We start from the raw sequence: 17,216 nt of genomic DNA, 5'->3' as shown, positions 1-17,216 counted from the left end.
AACGCATCAAATAGAAAATTTTAACAATGTTAATAAGGACCAGATTCATACGAAATCACAAACCACAGTAACCATCGATGTAATGAACGAACCATACAGGGACTAATTCCATAATATCTAAAATCTACAAGGACTAAAAATGTAATTTACTTTTGAAAATCTAATTGGAAAAGCTATTTCCACTCCATATAGACGCTTTTGCTATTTCCACTCTTCCTTCCATCCAACAAAGCGTCTTCGATACTTAATTCTTTCCCCCATTTCCCTATATCATCAAACCATATATGATCTCAAGAACCTAGATCTTCACTCGCTGTTCCGACGATCCTTCCTCACCGTCGGCGAATCCAGATCGGAGGTAAACCTAATCTCCATATCCATCTATTAATTGCAGGTTTAGTTTGCGTAAATTTCAATGATTATCTTGCTAATTTTTGATTTATAGATCTTCATCAGTCAATTATTGTTGTTAATTTGTGTGATAATGTTTCTCTATGCTAGTTTTACGTATTTATTTGTTGTATTGGAGGATTATTGTTAAGATATCGAAGAATCTGCGAAATTGATATTTGATAGCCTTTACAAGGTGTTTTACTTTTACTGTTCTTGACTGATTTTGGATTAAACCTACAGTTATTTGGCGCTTTAGTTGAGGATTGAGATGGCCGATAACAATGTGAATTCCAGTTCACCTGCTGAAAACCAAAACCCTGATTCTGATGGGACTATAAAGCCTAAAACCAACGAGAGCGAGACATCTATTGATGCAATTGCACAAAAGGTTCAAGAGTCTTTGACTCTTTCCAAGAGGCATAAATTTTGGGAAACTCAACCTGTTGGGCAGTTTAAGGATGTTGGGAACTCTAACTTACCTGAAGGCCCTATTGAGCCTCCAACACCCTTGTCAGAAGTTAAGCAAGAGCCTTATAATCTTCCTGGTCCTTATGAATGGATTACTTGTGACATGGATACAAAGGAGATGTGCTCTGAGGTTTACACTCTTCTTGCCAACAATTATGTCGAGGATGATGAGAATATGTTTAGGTTTAACTATTCGAAAGAGTTTCTTCATTGGGCACTTCGTCCTCCAGGTTATTACAGAAGTTGGCATATTGGGGTGCGAGTCAAGACTTCGAAGAAGTTGGTAGCTTTTATAACTGGGGTGCCTGCCAGAATCAGGGCAAAGGACACCATTGTTAACATGGCAGAGATTAATTTTTTGTGTGTTCACAAGAAACTTAGATCGAAAAGGCTTGCCCCTGTCATGATTAAAGAAGTTACTAGGAGAGTTCACTTGGAGAATATATGGCAGGCAGCTTATACTGCTGGGGTGGTTTTGCCTACACCTATCTCGACTTGTCAATACTGGCACAGATCTTTGAATCCAAAGAAGCTCATAGATGTTGGGTTTTCTAGGCTTGGTGCGAGGATGACAATGAGCCGGACCATTAAGCTGTACAAGTTGCCAGATTCACCGGTTACACCTGGGTTTAGAAAGATGGAGCTCCACGATCTTCCTGCTGTTACCCGTTTGCTTAGGGACTACTTGAAGCAATTCATGGTGGCGCCCGACTTCGATGAAAATGATGTAGAGCATTGGTTGCTTCCTAAGGAGGATGTAGTGGACAGTTATTTGGTGGAAAGTCCCGAGACTCATGATGTCACAGATTTCTGCAGTTTCTACACACTTCCTTCAACCATCCTTGGCAATCAGAATTATTCGACTTTGAAGGCTGCATATTCCTACTACAATGTATCCACTCGGACTCCTCTGCTTCAGTTGATGAATGATGCTCTTATTGTGGCTAAGAAGAAGGGTTATGATGTATTCAATGCTTTAGATGTTATGGAAAACGAAACTATCTTGAAGGAACTGAAATTTGGACCAGGTGATGGGCAACTCCACTATTATCTGTACAATTACCGGTTAAACCGAGCACTGAGACCATCAGAACTTGGGCTTGTCCTCTTGTAGTCCGAGCTTTGATTTTATCAATGTCTAAGGCGGAATTTTGGGTAACATTTTCGGATCTCTGCAATGCAATGATTAATTTCTGTTGCCTGGTGAACTTCTCTTTCATAAAGCTGTAAGGGTTTCAGTTTTCTTGATTTTTGACAGGACTTGAAAGGTTGGTATCCTGAAAACTTGTTTGCGTTTTAATATTCGTTATGATTTTCACATCATGTTTAATGGTAATTGGGTGTATTGTTAGAACTTTTTCCATGTCCCAGACTACATGTGTTGGTTCATCAACAAAAATTGTTCCTTCATCTGATGTATCTTTCTGTCTGGTTGTTGCTTTGGTCTTTTATGTCACCATGTACATAATCAAAAGTAGATAAATCGTCATCTGGAATTGGTTCTTGGTAAAATAGATAAAATGTACATTCACTTGCATACCTCAATATTTATAGCAACATATCCTTAAATCATTAAAACCCTATCAATTACATCATTTTCATGCAATTGAGGTGGAGGTTCGTCTATCTTCTAAGTTCATTAACAATGACCTTGTTTCAGGCAATAGACTCATTAAACTTTCTCAATCTTGACATTAATTTTTCTATTGGGAGATAGCTAAACTGAAATTATGATAAGGTTGTAAAATTTTCAATATGTAGTTGATAAATTATCTGGCAAAGTATATAAACCAAACAAAGCATACTCTGTATATTCCACTCGGAGTATGTTTGTGGGCTATGATACATGCAAATCTTTTCTCTACCACAAGGGTAGAGATGCTGTTTCTGTGGAATTATTTGTCAAGATATGCAAATAAAAAGACCTTTAGTTATATATTCTGCCTTTGATTCTTTTGGCAAGTTGTCAATGGTTGGAATTGAGCTGTAGGGACATCTTGCTGCAAATGCACTTGTCCTTTTGAATGATGTTGATCCAAGTTTTTGTATCTTGATAAAATATGCTTACTGTTTTATAACTATAGATGGAAATTGAAAGCTGTGAGGATGATTTATTTGTTTCCCACACCAGTGCAGATATTGCTTCTAACAAGGCTAGATTAGGCTTTAGATTTCTCCTGAGCTGAAATGGCCAAATTCGTAGGAATACACAACCTTCCCAAATGCACTAAATGATATGATGATAAATTAATAGACTTCCCAAATGCAGTACATGATATTACAATTATTCAAGATGATAAATTAATGGACCCAACACATTGAGAATGTTGCATAATTGAAATTTAGAATTCCTTGACCCATTTGAACCCAACACAACCAAATTGAATAGATAGGACAAAGATTGAATTAGAACCCATAAGAGGTTGTTGAACTCGACAGAGCGATATGTCTTCATCAAAAGATCAAAAAAACAAAACCCATTATTGATTCAAAGATTTTACCAGTTGTACTAAAACAGAAATGCACTAACATCCTGCTCTACCAGTTAGAAACCTTACCACACATGATGAGCCAACCACACTTAGATACACGAAAAACTCGGTACCTAACCCCCCCCCCTCCCCCCTTTAAGCTGAATTTGATGGATGGATGGTAAGTCGATGGTAAATTTACTATAATGTGAGCTACGATGGACCAAAGGAAGTCCTAACTATCTGATTAATAGACATCCACCGAGAGATACTCTTTGGGTAGTGTATTGAGCAAGCTGGTGAGTTGCCTGAATACCGAGTCTGCTGAAGTCACCAGAGTTCTGGAAAAGTTTTAGGTCGTGTTGAAGAGATGAGCCATTGATGGAGTGGTGGTTAGTGAAATGCTGGTGAGACCACAGTAAAAAATAAGCCAATGGCTGAGAAGACGAAGGATCGTGTGAGAATAGGAGTTAAAGTGAGAAGTATAAGAAGGGATATGCACCGTTGATCACTTTTAATCTCACGCCCACCCCATGAATTGTGACCGTATTAGTGTTGATCTTCAATTAGGATTGATCCAAGGGTGGAGTTCCCTTCTCACCGGAACCCAACCCTGGTTGAGAATGACCTCTAGATGACTGATGGTCCCAATAAATTGAAGAAACTACCAACTGCTTTTATACAAATAGGAAGAGAGTAATAAAAAGATCAAATCCCTGAGACCTTCCAAAGGTAAAAAAGATTGATGGATGGTCAGGAAACCAAAGGTAAACCCTAAACCCTAGACCGAAGGTAGACTCACACCATTGAGAACCCTTTTGGACGAAGCCTATTCCTATGTGGTTGCCATAGTTATAATCTCAACAAGAAACCGAGCTGGCATTCTTTGATCTTATTACCTTCGGATGGGTTCTGCTCGTTCTTGATGAAATCTCCGCGCTTATCAGGTACCCTTTAAATCTTTATCTTTTTTGTTCGATAGGTATCAGAATATTTATGATAGAAACCAATCGGTTTTGCTTGGTTTCTTAACTCTTGCCTTCTTGTTTCATAGCTGATTTCTTATTTTCTACCATCAAGGATTCTTGAATTCTTGTAGATTGATCCTTCACTTTGACAAGTGTCTTCCTGTCTACATGACCCCACTTTCGGGTGGGATATACCGCGCTCGTTTGGGTATCTGGATAGCTTAGAACTACAACTATAGGAGGTATTATTTCAGTTTGAGTTTCTTTTTGGAAATACAAATGCCTATAGTTTTTTTTTTGGTGAATGCGGGTTCCCGGACCAGCTTACGCACACTGGCGGGTGACCATGAATGGTCACAAGGGGTTTGGCATCGCCCGTATTCGAACCCGGGATAGATTAGATTTACCAGTGCATCACAACTTTTTGTGGTCATTTGTACACAACGGTCTGCTAGGTGGTTGACTTCAGAGCCCAATATCTACAAAATAACCCAATAATCCTAAAAGAAATTGTAACTCATACTATGTGAACTCGAACCGTCGATTTGTTTCGCAAAAGTTTTACGCAAGCCAAAGGTATTTACGAAAACGACCTCTTTACTTCTCAACATCATCATCCTCCTCTTTTACGACCAAACTTTCCGGGCCAACAGCCAGACTGCTCGCATGGCGATGGCGGTGGTGGCAACGCCATGGTCACTCGTGTTATCTGCCCCGTCAACTGGCAGATCGCCTTCATGATGAGCCGCTTCACGTGGATCCAATACCTTCTGATCGGATTCAGCACCGGATCATGGTACATTTTTCTCGATTTTATACGGCACGTTTTTGCCAAAAATCTCAAAAAATGTGTATCGAATCTTCATATAAGCTCTTTCTCCTGCACCAGTTTTACCAATGGCTTAGCATACTACTGATAGAAGTGGCATGTAACCTTCCCTTATTTGGCTCACGTATCGTTCTAAAGATCGTTCAACCCGATGGGATTCGAGAAATCGAGTATTTCGAGTTGATGATCGAGATATTCAATGGAGGTAAATCGACAAGAAACAATGTCGGGATTCTCGCAAGTGTCGGTGCAAAGATGAGTGTACTTTCTCAGTCCTTAGGGACCGGTCGAGATTAACTGAAACCAAGTTTGATGCATAAACGGTAAAAGGATCAACTGGTTGTAATTGGTTCGTAACCGACCATGCCCAACCATTTATCCCCCACAAAAACCCAAATTTGCCCTACATCGAACCCAACCCAACCCAATGGAACCAGCTATGTGGACCAGTCGTATAACCAATTAGAGGGACCAAATGAAAATATCCTACACCGAACCCAACCCAATGTAACTGGCTATGAGGACCGGTTGTATAACCGAACCGGTTACAGGAACCAAACGGTATGTAATGTGATAATGATTTTATATGATAATTTTTCAATATTTATATAAATATAAAGTTTTGTGTGAGTAATTAAAAAATTAAACAGATTTTTTCGTACCAAAATAAATGTCTTCGTTATTATTTTAGTTTATTTCAAAATAAGTATTCATTATTAAAAGTAAATATTTAGTTTTCTATTTTACTCCTAATTAAAAAAGAAAGTTCTTATAATATATAATATATATTTCTAAAGGGCAAATTGTATGAAAAAGTAACGTACTTTAACTTGATTCCTATTTTTGGTGACGTACTTCTAAAACTTCCATTTTGGTAGCTAAGATTTAAAGTTCTACACATTTAAGTATTCGGGTAACTGGTTGAAGCATTAACCGGTTACCATACTAATGTGGGGAGTGGTATGGTATCCAACTCAATATTATTTGCTGAAGCATTAACAAGATACCACATCACTCGCCACATCAACATGGTAACCACCGGTTAATGCTTCAACCGGTTACCTGGATGCTTAAATTTTTAAAAATTTATATCTTAGGTATCAAAATAGAAGTTATGAAAATACGTTACCCAAAATAAAAACCAAATTAAAATAAGTTATTTTCTCATATAATTTGCTTTTTAAAAATTAATTGTCATGATGTACAACTTTTAAAGAACCCATCCGAACATTAGATGATCCAATAAATCTTAAATGACGTTAATAGTATAAAAAACATTAAAAAAAAATTAAAAAAAAAAACCAAAAAATGTAACTTGTAAAAATGTGGCGGACGTCCTCCGTTTCTCAAAAGCAATGAAAAGGGTCAGGAAAACTATGAACTATCTATATCCTTGTTAGAATTGTACATACATACACCCTATCGTTTTCTTCCCTTATAGTTTTAACCACTCGAAAACTCGATATTTTCGACAACGGGTCGGAGACTGAAACCGATAAACAACGACCATCTCGACCCCGTCCCGGTATATAATTATACACAACAAAAAAATCCGAAGAAAAACAAGCCAGAAGTATACAGTTTCACGTTGGGGTTGGGTACAAAACAGCCCGAGGACTCAACACCGATGATTTCCGCTGCAACTTAAGTTTCAAATGTCTGATCTTCGCGTCAACTCTTGCCGAGAACCCGATCTTCGTTTCCTGTCTCGCTTTTGATTTTTCTCTCCGCCACATATGTCGATCTTTGACGTCTTTCTTGTAATATTTGATTTCTTGAATCACGTGATGATCCATCGGGTTGAACGATCTTTGGAACGATATGTGAGCCAAATACGGAAGATTACAGGCTACAGCTACTAGAAGTATGCTAAGCCAGTAAATCGGTGCCGGTGAAAGAGCTTCGATGAAGATTTGGTACACGTTTTTCGAGATTTTTGGCGAAAACATGCCGTATAATATGAGAAAAACGTACCACGCGCCGATGCTGAATCCGATGAGAAAGTGTTGGATCCATGTGAAATGGCTCATCGTGAGGGCGATCTGGCAGTTGACGGAGTAGATAACGCAGGTGAACATAGCGGTGCCTACCACCGCCATGTCAGCGGTTTGGCCGTCGACCCGGAAAGCTTGGTCGTAAAAGATGATGATGTTGAGAAAGAAGACGATAAGGGAACAGTAGAGACCGTTTCCCATCCACCCGAAGATTCTGTACCAGTCGAAGAACAGGTTTCGTGGTCCTTGTTGGTATAACGCCGGAAACTGCGGTGGTTTCACAATCGTTTACACGTTTTGTACGTTTTTAAATAGTTGATGAAAGGATATATGATAAATTAATGATGAAATTAAATAAGGTCTAGGCCAACCTGTAAGCAGATTTCGGAAGAAACATCTTGCTCGAAAACTCCGAGTGAAATCACAGGCAATGATGTGAGAACGACATTGAATAATAGCATATACCAATCATCGTAGACCGATTGTCCAGAGAAGCCGGTAAACGCCTCAAAGTAGAAGAGCGTTAGGCCGAAAGCGATGTTCTTGTAGAAGAAATAGCAAATCTGCATCGCAACGAATTTAGAGTCAATCAAATGAGCTAGCGATTTGTTAGGATATCCGGAACCTTTTTGAACCTCTCTCTAAAATAGCCCTAACAGGAGGTTCATATATATATATATATATATATATATGTGTGTGTGTATAGAGGGAGGTTCAAACAAGAACAGTAACCAAATTAGAGAACACAAAAATGGCTGAAGCATGTGCAAAATCACCATGAATTTACACTAACGGTCAATGCAAAGGTGTGGAGGCAACGTGGCCCGCAACCATAGATCGCGGCCAAGGTTGCATGAATCACTTGTGATTTTAGTGTAAAGTCACATGTGATTCGACCGTTTTTCTTATTCTTTTATTTGGTTAATGTTCTCGTATGAACCTGGCTTTACATACATACATACATATATATATATATATATAGAGAGAGAGAGAGAGAGAGAGGGAGGTTCAGAGGAAAATCCCAAAAAAATGAAAAATTGAGGAAGACTCTGGTAACCATTTATTATATGCGCATACAAGTAACTGAAGATGTTTCTTTGTATTATGACCGTCCAAATGAATGGTTACCAGAGTGTTCCTAGGGGTTTCATTTTTTTTGGGGTTTTTCCCTAAACTTGAACCCATATATATATATATATATATATATATATATATATATATATGTGTGTGTGTGTGTGTACAAGTTTGATGGACGGTGTCTGGCTAAGATGGAACTCCAATATGGATCCTCAAGAAGAGACTAGACAGTTCCCCCAAGAACGGAGGTGAAAAAGTGTGTCAAGTCCCTAGGTGGTGCTAGACTCCATCTTTGATACCATGTTAGGATATATAGAGCCCCTTTCAATATCAGGGGAAGTTCCTACATATATACATGTTTGATGGTCCATGGTCTTTGTCTAGCCGATGTGAGACTCCGACACAGTTTCACAAAGATAAGTTTTTCAAATTTATGCCAAGTTAGCTCGGTTGGTACCATTTGAGCGATTCTCTTGTAGCACCAATGGCCATGTACGACAAGAAGCCTTTCAAGAAACCGAAACTGTGCTATAGCAAAGTCGCTAGCCATCACGGCCTGCAGAAAGCCAAGAAGTCGTGTAAGCCACAGCCTATGCTCGAGATTATGTTAAAAGAGCGTTTTTTTACTGTATTACAAACCTGCATTCCTTCAACGCCACTGATACCAACGCCAATATCGGCTTCTTGGATCATTCCAACATCGTTTGCACCATCTCCGATTGCTAAAGTCGTTTTACCAGTACCTTCTTTTACCAATCTCGTAACCTAATTTAAACGTTTACAACTTTAAAAATACAATCGAGCGGCTATAAATTCGTTCAGAAGCCACAAAAAGAGCTTACCAATGCCTTTTGCTTAGGTGAGACACGACAACATATGACAGACGCGCAATCAACGGCTAGATTCAAGAACTGATGCTTCAAATCGTCTGCTAAAGCGTAAGTTAACGTCTTCCCATCGATAATCAACGCAAATGCAGCATGTGGATCTTTTTCAAGCTTAACCATTTGAGATGCGTTCGTAATTTGCATCAAAATGTTATCCTTTACAACCTGATCGGCAAGCTAGCTGTTAGCTGATAAGCTAAACTGATAAACTAGTCATGTTTAGTAAAAACCAGCTAATAAGCTCTATGACAATATAAAATGACCTAAAAGAACATAGTTGGAAAAGGGGCATAATTAGAAAAAAGTGGAGAAAACCCCTTAAGCTTATTGAAACGCGACGTGAAGTAGCTTTTCGAAAAGCTAACTTATGGCTAGGGCCTTAAGCAAATCGAACGTTCGATGAACCATTAAAGGTCCCATTTGTTCAATTATGTTTGTTCGTTTATATATATATATATATACACACACACATATATGTATATATTATAGGGGCAAGTTCATTTAGAAATCTTAAATATTTTAGGAATCGATGCTTCATTGTGAATATTTGTCACTACATTCATCATGAATACTCATAAAAGAGGTGGTTGATGGGTTCCTATAACATTCAAGGTTCCTACAAGAACCTCCCTCATATTATATATATATATATATAAAGAGAGAGAGAGAGAGAGTCAGGTTCAAGTAAAAAACCGCAAAAAAAAAATGAGGAACACTCGTAACCATTCATCTATATGGTGTTCACATGTATAAACAAGTAATTTGTTCGGTATGCACATGCGCATAACATGCACAGAAACCAAGAAACAACTTCAATTACTTGTATGCACATGTGCATATCGTACAGGTGAATGGTCACCACGATGTTCCTCAGTTTTTCATTTTTAGGGGTTTTCCCTCGAACCTCTCTCTCTCTCTCTCTCTCTCTCTCTCTATATATATATATATATATATATATATGCAAAGGATAGTGCTGAGAAGCGTAAGAAGAGATTTGAACCCTTAATCACTTTTAATCTCATGCCCACCCATGAATTGCGCTTTAGAAACGAATTGACCCGATGCATCTCGATGCACCTCATTAGTGTTGACATTCAATTAGGATTGATCCAAGGGTGGAGATACCTTCTTACGTTTCTCACCATAATTTCCCTTCTCACGGGAATCCAACCCTATATATAATGACAATAATATATAAAATCAATTATGTTTCTTTATGTTCCTTTAAGTATGTCCGTTTAGCATTCTTAACGAACGAACAGGAACAAGCCCGTTTTCTTAACGAACAAACATGAACACAAAAAATTTCATTTGTTTACGGTTCGTGTTTGTTCATTTGTTTGGTTAAGTTAAACGAACTAACACCAATCTACCTCCATTCGTGTTCGTTCGGTTCGTTTACAGCCCTACTTATCAGGGCTTTTTCAATAAGCACAAAAAATAAGCCAGCTGATGGTTTGCCAAACATAGCCTAAGAACAAGTACCGTGTTGGAATCATGGGTTAACATATCCCCGTTCGTCATTATACATATCTGCTTCATCCCCTGCCGAAGCAAACTGCAAGCAAACCTGCACAACCCAAAAAAAATTCATATTTTCTTTGCCAAATTTTGTCCACCAATTTGGATTTTGAAGAAACATACCCAATGTTGATTGCGGTTTCCATCTTATCGCCGGTTAGAACCCAAATTTTAAGACCAGCTTGCGCCAATTTATCGATACATTGAGGCACCTATATATGAAAGAAACCATTAGCCAACAGAAAAGAAAAAAAATCTTCAAAATTTGCTCGATAACGGATTGCTACCCCTTGCTGCAGCTTGTCCTCCACGGCCGTTGCACCAACGAGGATCAAATCTCTTTCGATCACATCCGATAAACGTTCAAGCATCAAGTCTCGATTACCTCCAATGGAAGTTTTGGCTTTGGCAAACTCGTCATTCCAAGCAGAATATTCGGAAACTTCAAGCTCTCTGTAAGCAAATGCTAGTGTGCGTAAACCAGCTTCTCCGTATTCGTTTAGATGCTTTATGGTCGCCTCCTCAAATGATCTTCCGTTTTTGGATAAACGATCAAAGATGATGCTGCATTTTCAATCAAAAAAATGGACTTGTGTTAGGAATGAAATGACCGAATTCAGGAGAAAAATAAACGATGGCGAGAGACTAACCTGTCTGCACCTTTGCACAGTAGCAAAATCTGTCCGGTCTCATCCTTGACAATAACCGACATCCGCTTTCTTTTGCTTGTGAAATCCAAAAGATTGAGAAGTTTGAACTCCCTGTTCAACAATAATATGCAAGGATACAAACATTTAGATAGGGGTGTTCATCCAAACCGCCCTGAAAGCGCGGTTTAGAACTTCCGCATTGCGGGTTGGATTTTGACCAAAACCGCATTATGGGGTGCAGTTTGCGCTTTAGAGTTACCAAACTGCGGTTCAATCCGCACCGCACCGCACATTATATATATGTATATGTTTTTTATTTTTATATACAACATATATATATATATATAATAATTGCTAAATTTATGTAATATTTTTAATCTATTTTCTCCATACCATTAATAAGTCCAAAGTTTTGGACTTTGAATAATAATGTTAATAAATTATAGCCCAATAATCCATTAGGCTCTTTTAGACTTTAATCAACATTCATGATACGATTTCACCATTTTTTTTTTTCATTTTTGATGTTGATCTGCGACTTCTACCTTCTATGTGAAGTTACTTTCAAGTATCAACGATTTAGTTTGAAGTTGATCTTTTACTTCTTAGACCATTTCTGATTTACGTATTAGTATTTGGAAATCGGCCTTGTTGAAACTTTATATTTTTTTTGGACTACAGCAACGTTAATACGTTATAGTTGATTTTATGATATTGGATTGTAGACATAAAGTCTGTTAGGTACAAACCGCATAAACCACACAACATTTCACAATGCAGTTTTTTGCGGTTTGAGGTGTATGCAGTTTGAGAAAATGCTCAAACCGCATGTGCAATGCGGTTTGCAGTTTTACCCCAAACCGCACTGCCGAACACCCCTACATTTAGATGCATACAAGATAGATTAGTCGAATTCTTGGCGGCTCAACTTGTAAAACATTGAGTTTGCTCCCGATTGGGTTTAGTAAAAAAAAGATAAATTAATCGTGTGACGGTTAACTTCAGGGACCCGTGGGATTAGTCAAAAACGATAAAATTATCAAGATCAAGATTATATTGATACCTTTCAACCGGCTCGTGAGAAGGAGGATGTCTCTCACGAACAAATATGCTCGATTGAGTTCGTTTGCAGTACTCGAACCCAAACTCTCTTGCAGCAACAAGGAAAGCTCCTTCATCTGGCGACTCGGCTTCATACGTAAAACTGCCCGTCTCCTCGTTTAGCTCGGGAACCGCGGTGTGACAAAGCGCAAGTATACGGAAAAATAACAAGATTATATCTGCATTTGGCTCCCTCAACCAATTCCCATTCATCAAACGACTGTCCTCGAAACTAAATCCCTTCATTCGGTTATGAGAGCTTCCGGTTCTCGGAGTAGGTACAACCTCCAATTCGATCTCGGACCCGTGTGGTGCACTGGTTCTTGGAAAATTGTGATCGTGTCCTACGAGGTCCATAGCCATCTGGCTGGCTGCAGCAAGTTCTACTTCACTAGAACGCATACCGTACGGGACTCCAGCTATCGAACATTTCAGAAAATCCATCTGGTTACATGTCAACGTGCCGGTTTTATCCGAAAGAATCGTGTCCACCATCCCCAACTCCTCATTTAAATTCGACGTCCGGGCTTGAGCAGGAGTACCGGTTTCTTCATCGTACATGTGTATATCTCGGTTTATAAACAATGCTTGCAGGACCTTCACGAGCTCAATGGAAACATAAAGCGAAATGGGTATCAAATACCCGTAAAGAATAAGAGCGGTAATCAGATGAATACAACCCGACAAGAAAGGCCGAGTCGGATTATAAATTTTTTTTGCATCTTGAGGCATGTACCACCAATTCGGCATCTGGTAACCAGTCTTGATAGCAAACCCGATTGAGCTGATCAATGAGATCAACACAAGAAGGGTAAAAAGCACGTAAATGATCTTGTCCATCTGTTTCTCAATCGTGCTCCTTTTCGAAGGGGATTTGGTGGCATTTTGCATAACTTTGCTATCATGACCGGAGAATATCACAACTCCATACACATGAGCTGTGTTACGAAGCTTAGAATCTCGTAACAGAATCTGACTCGGATCAAGGGGATACGTTTGTCGATCGTATTCAAAATTACCCACGAAAGTGTAAAGATTTGGGTTCGGATCCTCACATGTGATCGTTGCTCTGAAGTCTTTAAAAGCAGCATCATCATCCAACGGTAACGTTACCTCTAAAGATCGTTTAACCTTTAAGTTCGTCTCCCCATCTAAGTTCATGGTCTCCACATAACAAATTCCGTCCTCATAACTAGACGATAAGAACAGTAAATCCGCCGGAAAGAAATGATCTTTTTCAACTTTGACCACATCTCCAACCTGAACTTTCATCCATGGCCTCCGAACAAATACACCATCCCCAATATGAACTATAACTTTTCGCATATTTACCTTCATATCCTGCATAAACCGATGCCAGTTTTCCAAAGCTTCTTTTGCCATACTAAGCCCGATCACAAAGACTAGAGGCGCAATCATGCTAACAGGCGAGAAAGGCGAAACGGGTGTGAGAGATAGAGCTGCAGCTAGGAGGAAATACAAATTAGCAACACGACGGAATTGCTCAAAGAGGGCTTTGGGTAAGAATGTGATCACATTGTACTTTGTGGTCGAGATATAATTCGAACAATATTTGAGAGGCTTCTTTTGGTGGAAACCGGGCTGATTACAACAAACGTTTCTTGAAAATCCAGGCCCTTGAAACTGATGAGGCTCGTCAATAGATTCACGAGGTGGTCGAAGGCATCCAAATGTGTAAAGACTGCTTCTTTTTAGCCTCGCTCGTATTCCACGAGCCATATTCTACAAGATTTGTTCAGATTTACCACAGAAACAGCTTAATCCTCCAAGAAATTACCACAGAAACAGCTCAATCTTCCAAGAAACTTAGTGGGGTTCTTAGAATTCACAACACTAGGATAACTTAATTGACCTCCATGGCCACCATAAACTCATAAGAATGCTGAATTTTTCCATACAAAGATTACAAAATCCTGCAAGAATTTGGGTAAAAATGATGCCTTAAGTCACATAAGTTACAGATTTGGCGTTGGCATTTAATCAAACACAAGAAAGGCAAACTAATATCATTAATCTCCAAAACAACAAATCAATTGCAAAGCAATCAGATTTCAGATATGAACCTCAAATGAAAACAATACTCCTATAATGATGAATCTAAGCTATAATCACATGAAATAGGGAAAGTAAGATCAAATTAAAAACCCTTATTACCCCCAATGAAGTTACAAACACATAATCAAATTGAAAGATCAAACTAGGAAAATTTAACAAACTTGTAGGTAGAGAAGAACGAATCAGCTAAACCAGAGCAAGAGTCAAGAAAAGAATATACATTGCCCACAAATGAACCAATCAATTAACCAAAACCCACCGGTTCCAGAAATTGGAACAAAAACCCCCGATAACCCAGTGAAGAGAAAAGAAAACCCAAATCGTTATGAAGTAGACATTAAAGATAAAAGAGATTAAAAAGGTACCTATCAAGCTGAAGATTCCATGATTGAAAATGGAAACAAACCCATTTGAATTGAAGGCGATAAGATCAAAGAATGCCAGCTCTATCTTCTTGTGGAGATCGTAAGAATGAGAGGGTTTCAGGGGACGGAAGGAGAAACCCCCCTCTAAATTCTAGTATACAGAACTCAAAACTGTATGAACAGTGACGGAATTAACTCTGGAAATTATCAAAATTTTAGTAATTAATTATGAATTTGGATTTGATTTTAATTTTGAAATTTGAATTTGATGATTTATGTAGGCAATTAATTTGTCAGGCACAAATTTTGAATATGGTGATTGTCTATTTGCGACTGAAAGGGGTTCCCACCTACTCTTACGTGGCACAACCCAACTCTTATACAATACTCACTTGTTTGATTTCCTACTTTTTATTACCAAATATATATATATATATATATAATTGGATCTTGTTATTACATGTTTATTTGGCAGTTGCTGAATGGTTTAATACAGAATGATTAAGTGGTTAAAATAATTAAAAGACTTTCATGATATAATGCAAAATGAAATATAATTGTTTGGTAGTTGTTTATAATGAAATCAGGACACTTAATGGTTAAGAGAGGCTCATGAGATAAAATCATCAGAGACTTTTAAGACCATTAAGAGACATAATTTTTTTTTGCCAAACAAGATTCACCTCTTAATGATTCAGATGTTGCCTCTTAATGAAACTATTAAGAGGTAAACAAACAACCCTTATATTTATAAGAGAACAATAGTTATATAGGGTTGGGTTCACATGAGACAAGACTGTTTACGTAAGACATGATTTTTACTCTTGAAACTTCATAACAAAATGTTGTGAAAGTAAAAAAAGTTGAATCTTCATAGCAAAAACACTGTGAAGGTTACATTCACAGTGTTTTGCTGTAAAGTTGCAAATATAAAAATCGTATCTCACGAAAACGGTCTTGTCTCACATGATTCCAAGAAAATAAAAACAGTTGAATTATATGTAAATTTATATTAGAAACACGTGTCAAATGACATGTGATTCATACAACTTTGGTTGCAACCTCAAGTCAAGGTTTACGTCGCTCACATATCCTTATTTTACCTAACCCAGTATTTTCCCTTCTCATGTTGCGTTAAACATGAGATAGCGAGTTTTGTCTTGTCATACGTTATATTTTTAACTTGATTCCTATTTTAGGTAACGTATTTTTTAAAACTTCCATTTTGGTACCTAAAATTCAATAAATCATACAACATTGTTCAAACACTACTTTTTATGCATGAACATAAAACAACATGTAAAAACTGATTTATAAACAACATATTGCGTTTGTAAAATATGAAAACGTAAAGTATAACTAGAAAGGTACTCGCGCAATACAACGAGATACATTTCGATTTTAATGTTTCATTTTGTTTTGTTTATGTCGATATAATACGGTTTTATGTGGTTTTGAGAAAGCGACAATGTTTTTATTTTAAATAAAATATAAATTTGAGGATATCATAAAAAATTGAAAAAAATATATATCGATATCAGTATCAAATTAACTATTTAAAAGTCTCATTTTTGTAACTTTTTTAATTTAATTTAGGTTTGATAAAAAGTATTTTATTTTTAATTTAATAATATATCATTTATGACGATAATAATTAACTATTATGTTAGAACTCAATGATTATCTTAATTATATTTCAAAATTTTTATATTTAAAAATAAAATATTTATCATGTATTTGATTATGTTTATCTGTAATTTATTACATAAATTCAAATATAGAGCTTTAACAAGTTGTATTCATGCACAATTTATTTGTAATTTTAAATTTTAAGTAATATGTATCAATGAACAATATTTCATATATAAAAAAATAATTTTTAAGAATTTTTATCAAATATTTTATAATATGGTATACATTATTTGTGTTTGGTATGAATAAACAATGCAACAAATTTTCGAATTTGTGCTTATTTATCGGGTCAACGAAGGAAGCCACTTGGGAACTAACAAAAAATTAAACCCATTTTATTTAATTATTATGTATATTAAAATAAATAGCATTAACAAACATACCATATATGCATATTACGAAATATTCTTTTATACATATATAATCTATACTATATTATAAAGTATTTGATAAAAACTTTTAAAAATAATTTGTTATATATAAAATATTGTTTATTGATGTATATTACTTAAAATTCAAGATCACAAGTAAATTTTGCATGAATACAACTTATTAAAGCTTTATTTTTTAATTTGTGTAACTAACTATCGATAAATATTATCAAATACGAGATAAACATCTTATTTTGAATATAAAAAATCTAAAATATAATTAAGATAATCATTAGTTATAACAAAATACTTAATTATTATTTTTATAAAAATTATATTATTAAACGATAAAT

At 36.8% G+C, this 17,216-nt stretch overlaps 2 protein-coding genes across 2 annotated transcripts; one reads left to right on the top strand and one right to left on the bottom strand.

Moving 5' to 3' along the window:
* Positions 1–221: 221 nt before the first annotated feature.
* On the top strand, positions 222–2,312 carry LOC112509332 (glycylpeptide N-tetradecanoyltransferase 1-like). The gene is made up of 2 exons (XM_025114238.1): positions 222–358; positions 634–2,312. Exon 2 carries the CDS (start codon positions 662–664, stop codon positions 1,973–1,975), a length of 1,314 nt encoding a protein of 437 aa, XP_024970006.1. The 5' UTR covers positions 222–358; positions 634–661; the 3' UTR covers positions 1,976–2,312.
* A 4,184-nt stretch (positions 2,313–6,496) lies between these two features.
* On the bottom strand, positions 6,497–14,989 carry LOC112510304 (probable phospholipid-transporting ATPase 4). Its single transcript, XM_025115668.1, has 11 exons — positions 14,801–14,989; positions 12,322–14,293; positions 11,259–11,369; positions 10,896–11,172; positions 10,732–10,820; positions 10,573–10,657; positions 9,043–9,252; positions 8,840–8,965; positions 8,658–8,756; positions 7,495–7,686; positions 6,497–7,390 (listed from the first exon to the last, which is right to left on the bottom strand). Exons 2-11 carry the CDS (start codon positions 14,097–14,099, stop codon positions 6,713–6,715), a joined length of 3,645 nt encoding a protein of 1,214 aa, XP_024971436.1. The 5' UTR covers positions 14,100–14,293; positions 14,801–14,989; the 3' UTR covers positions 6,497–6,712.
* Positions 14,990–17,216: the final 2,227 nt, after the last annotated feature.

Source organism: Cynara cardunculus, assembly GCF_001531365.2.
Source record: "Cynara cardunculus var. scolymus isolate 2C chromosome LG 3, CcrdV1, whole genome shotgun sequence".
Taxonomy (NCBI): domain Eukaryota; kingdom Viridiplantae; phylum Streptophyta; class Magnoliopsida; order Asterales; family Asteraceae; genus Cynara; species Cynara cardunculus.
Note: the sequence above shows the minus strand (reverse complement) of the source record. Positions and strands in the feature narration are given on the sequence as shown.

Bases quoted from the DNA above. Each gene is read 5' to 3' on its own strand.
- LOC112509332 (XM_025114238.1), top strand. From the start codon at position 662: ATGGCCGATAACAATGTGAATTCCAGTTCACCTGCTGAAAACCAAAAC.
- LOC112510304 (XM_025115668.1), bottom strand. From the start codon at position 14,099: ATGGCTCGTGGAATACGAGCGAGGCTAAAAAGAAGCAGTCTTTACACA. The intron at 10,658-10,731 runs GTATGTTTCTTC...TGGGTTGTGCAG, and splicing joins GAAACCGCAATCAACATTGG to GTTTGCTTGCAGTTTGCTTC. The intron at 9,253-10,572 runs GTACTTGTTCTT...CTTGCCGATCAG, and splicing joins TAACCCATGATTCCAACACG to GTTGTAAAGGATAACATTTT.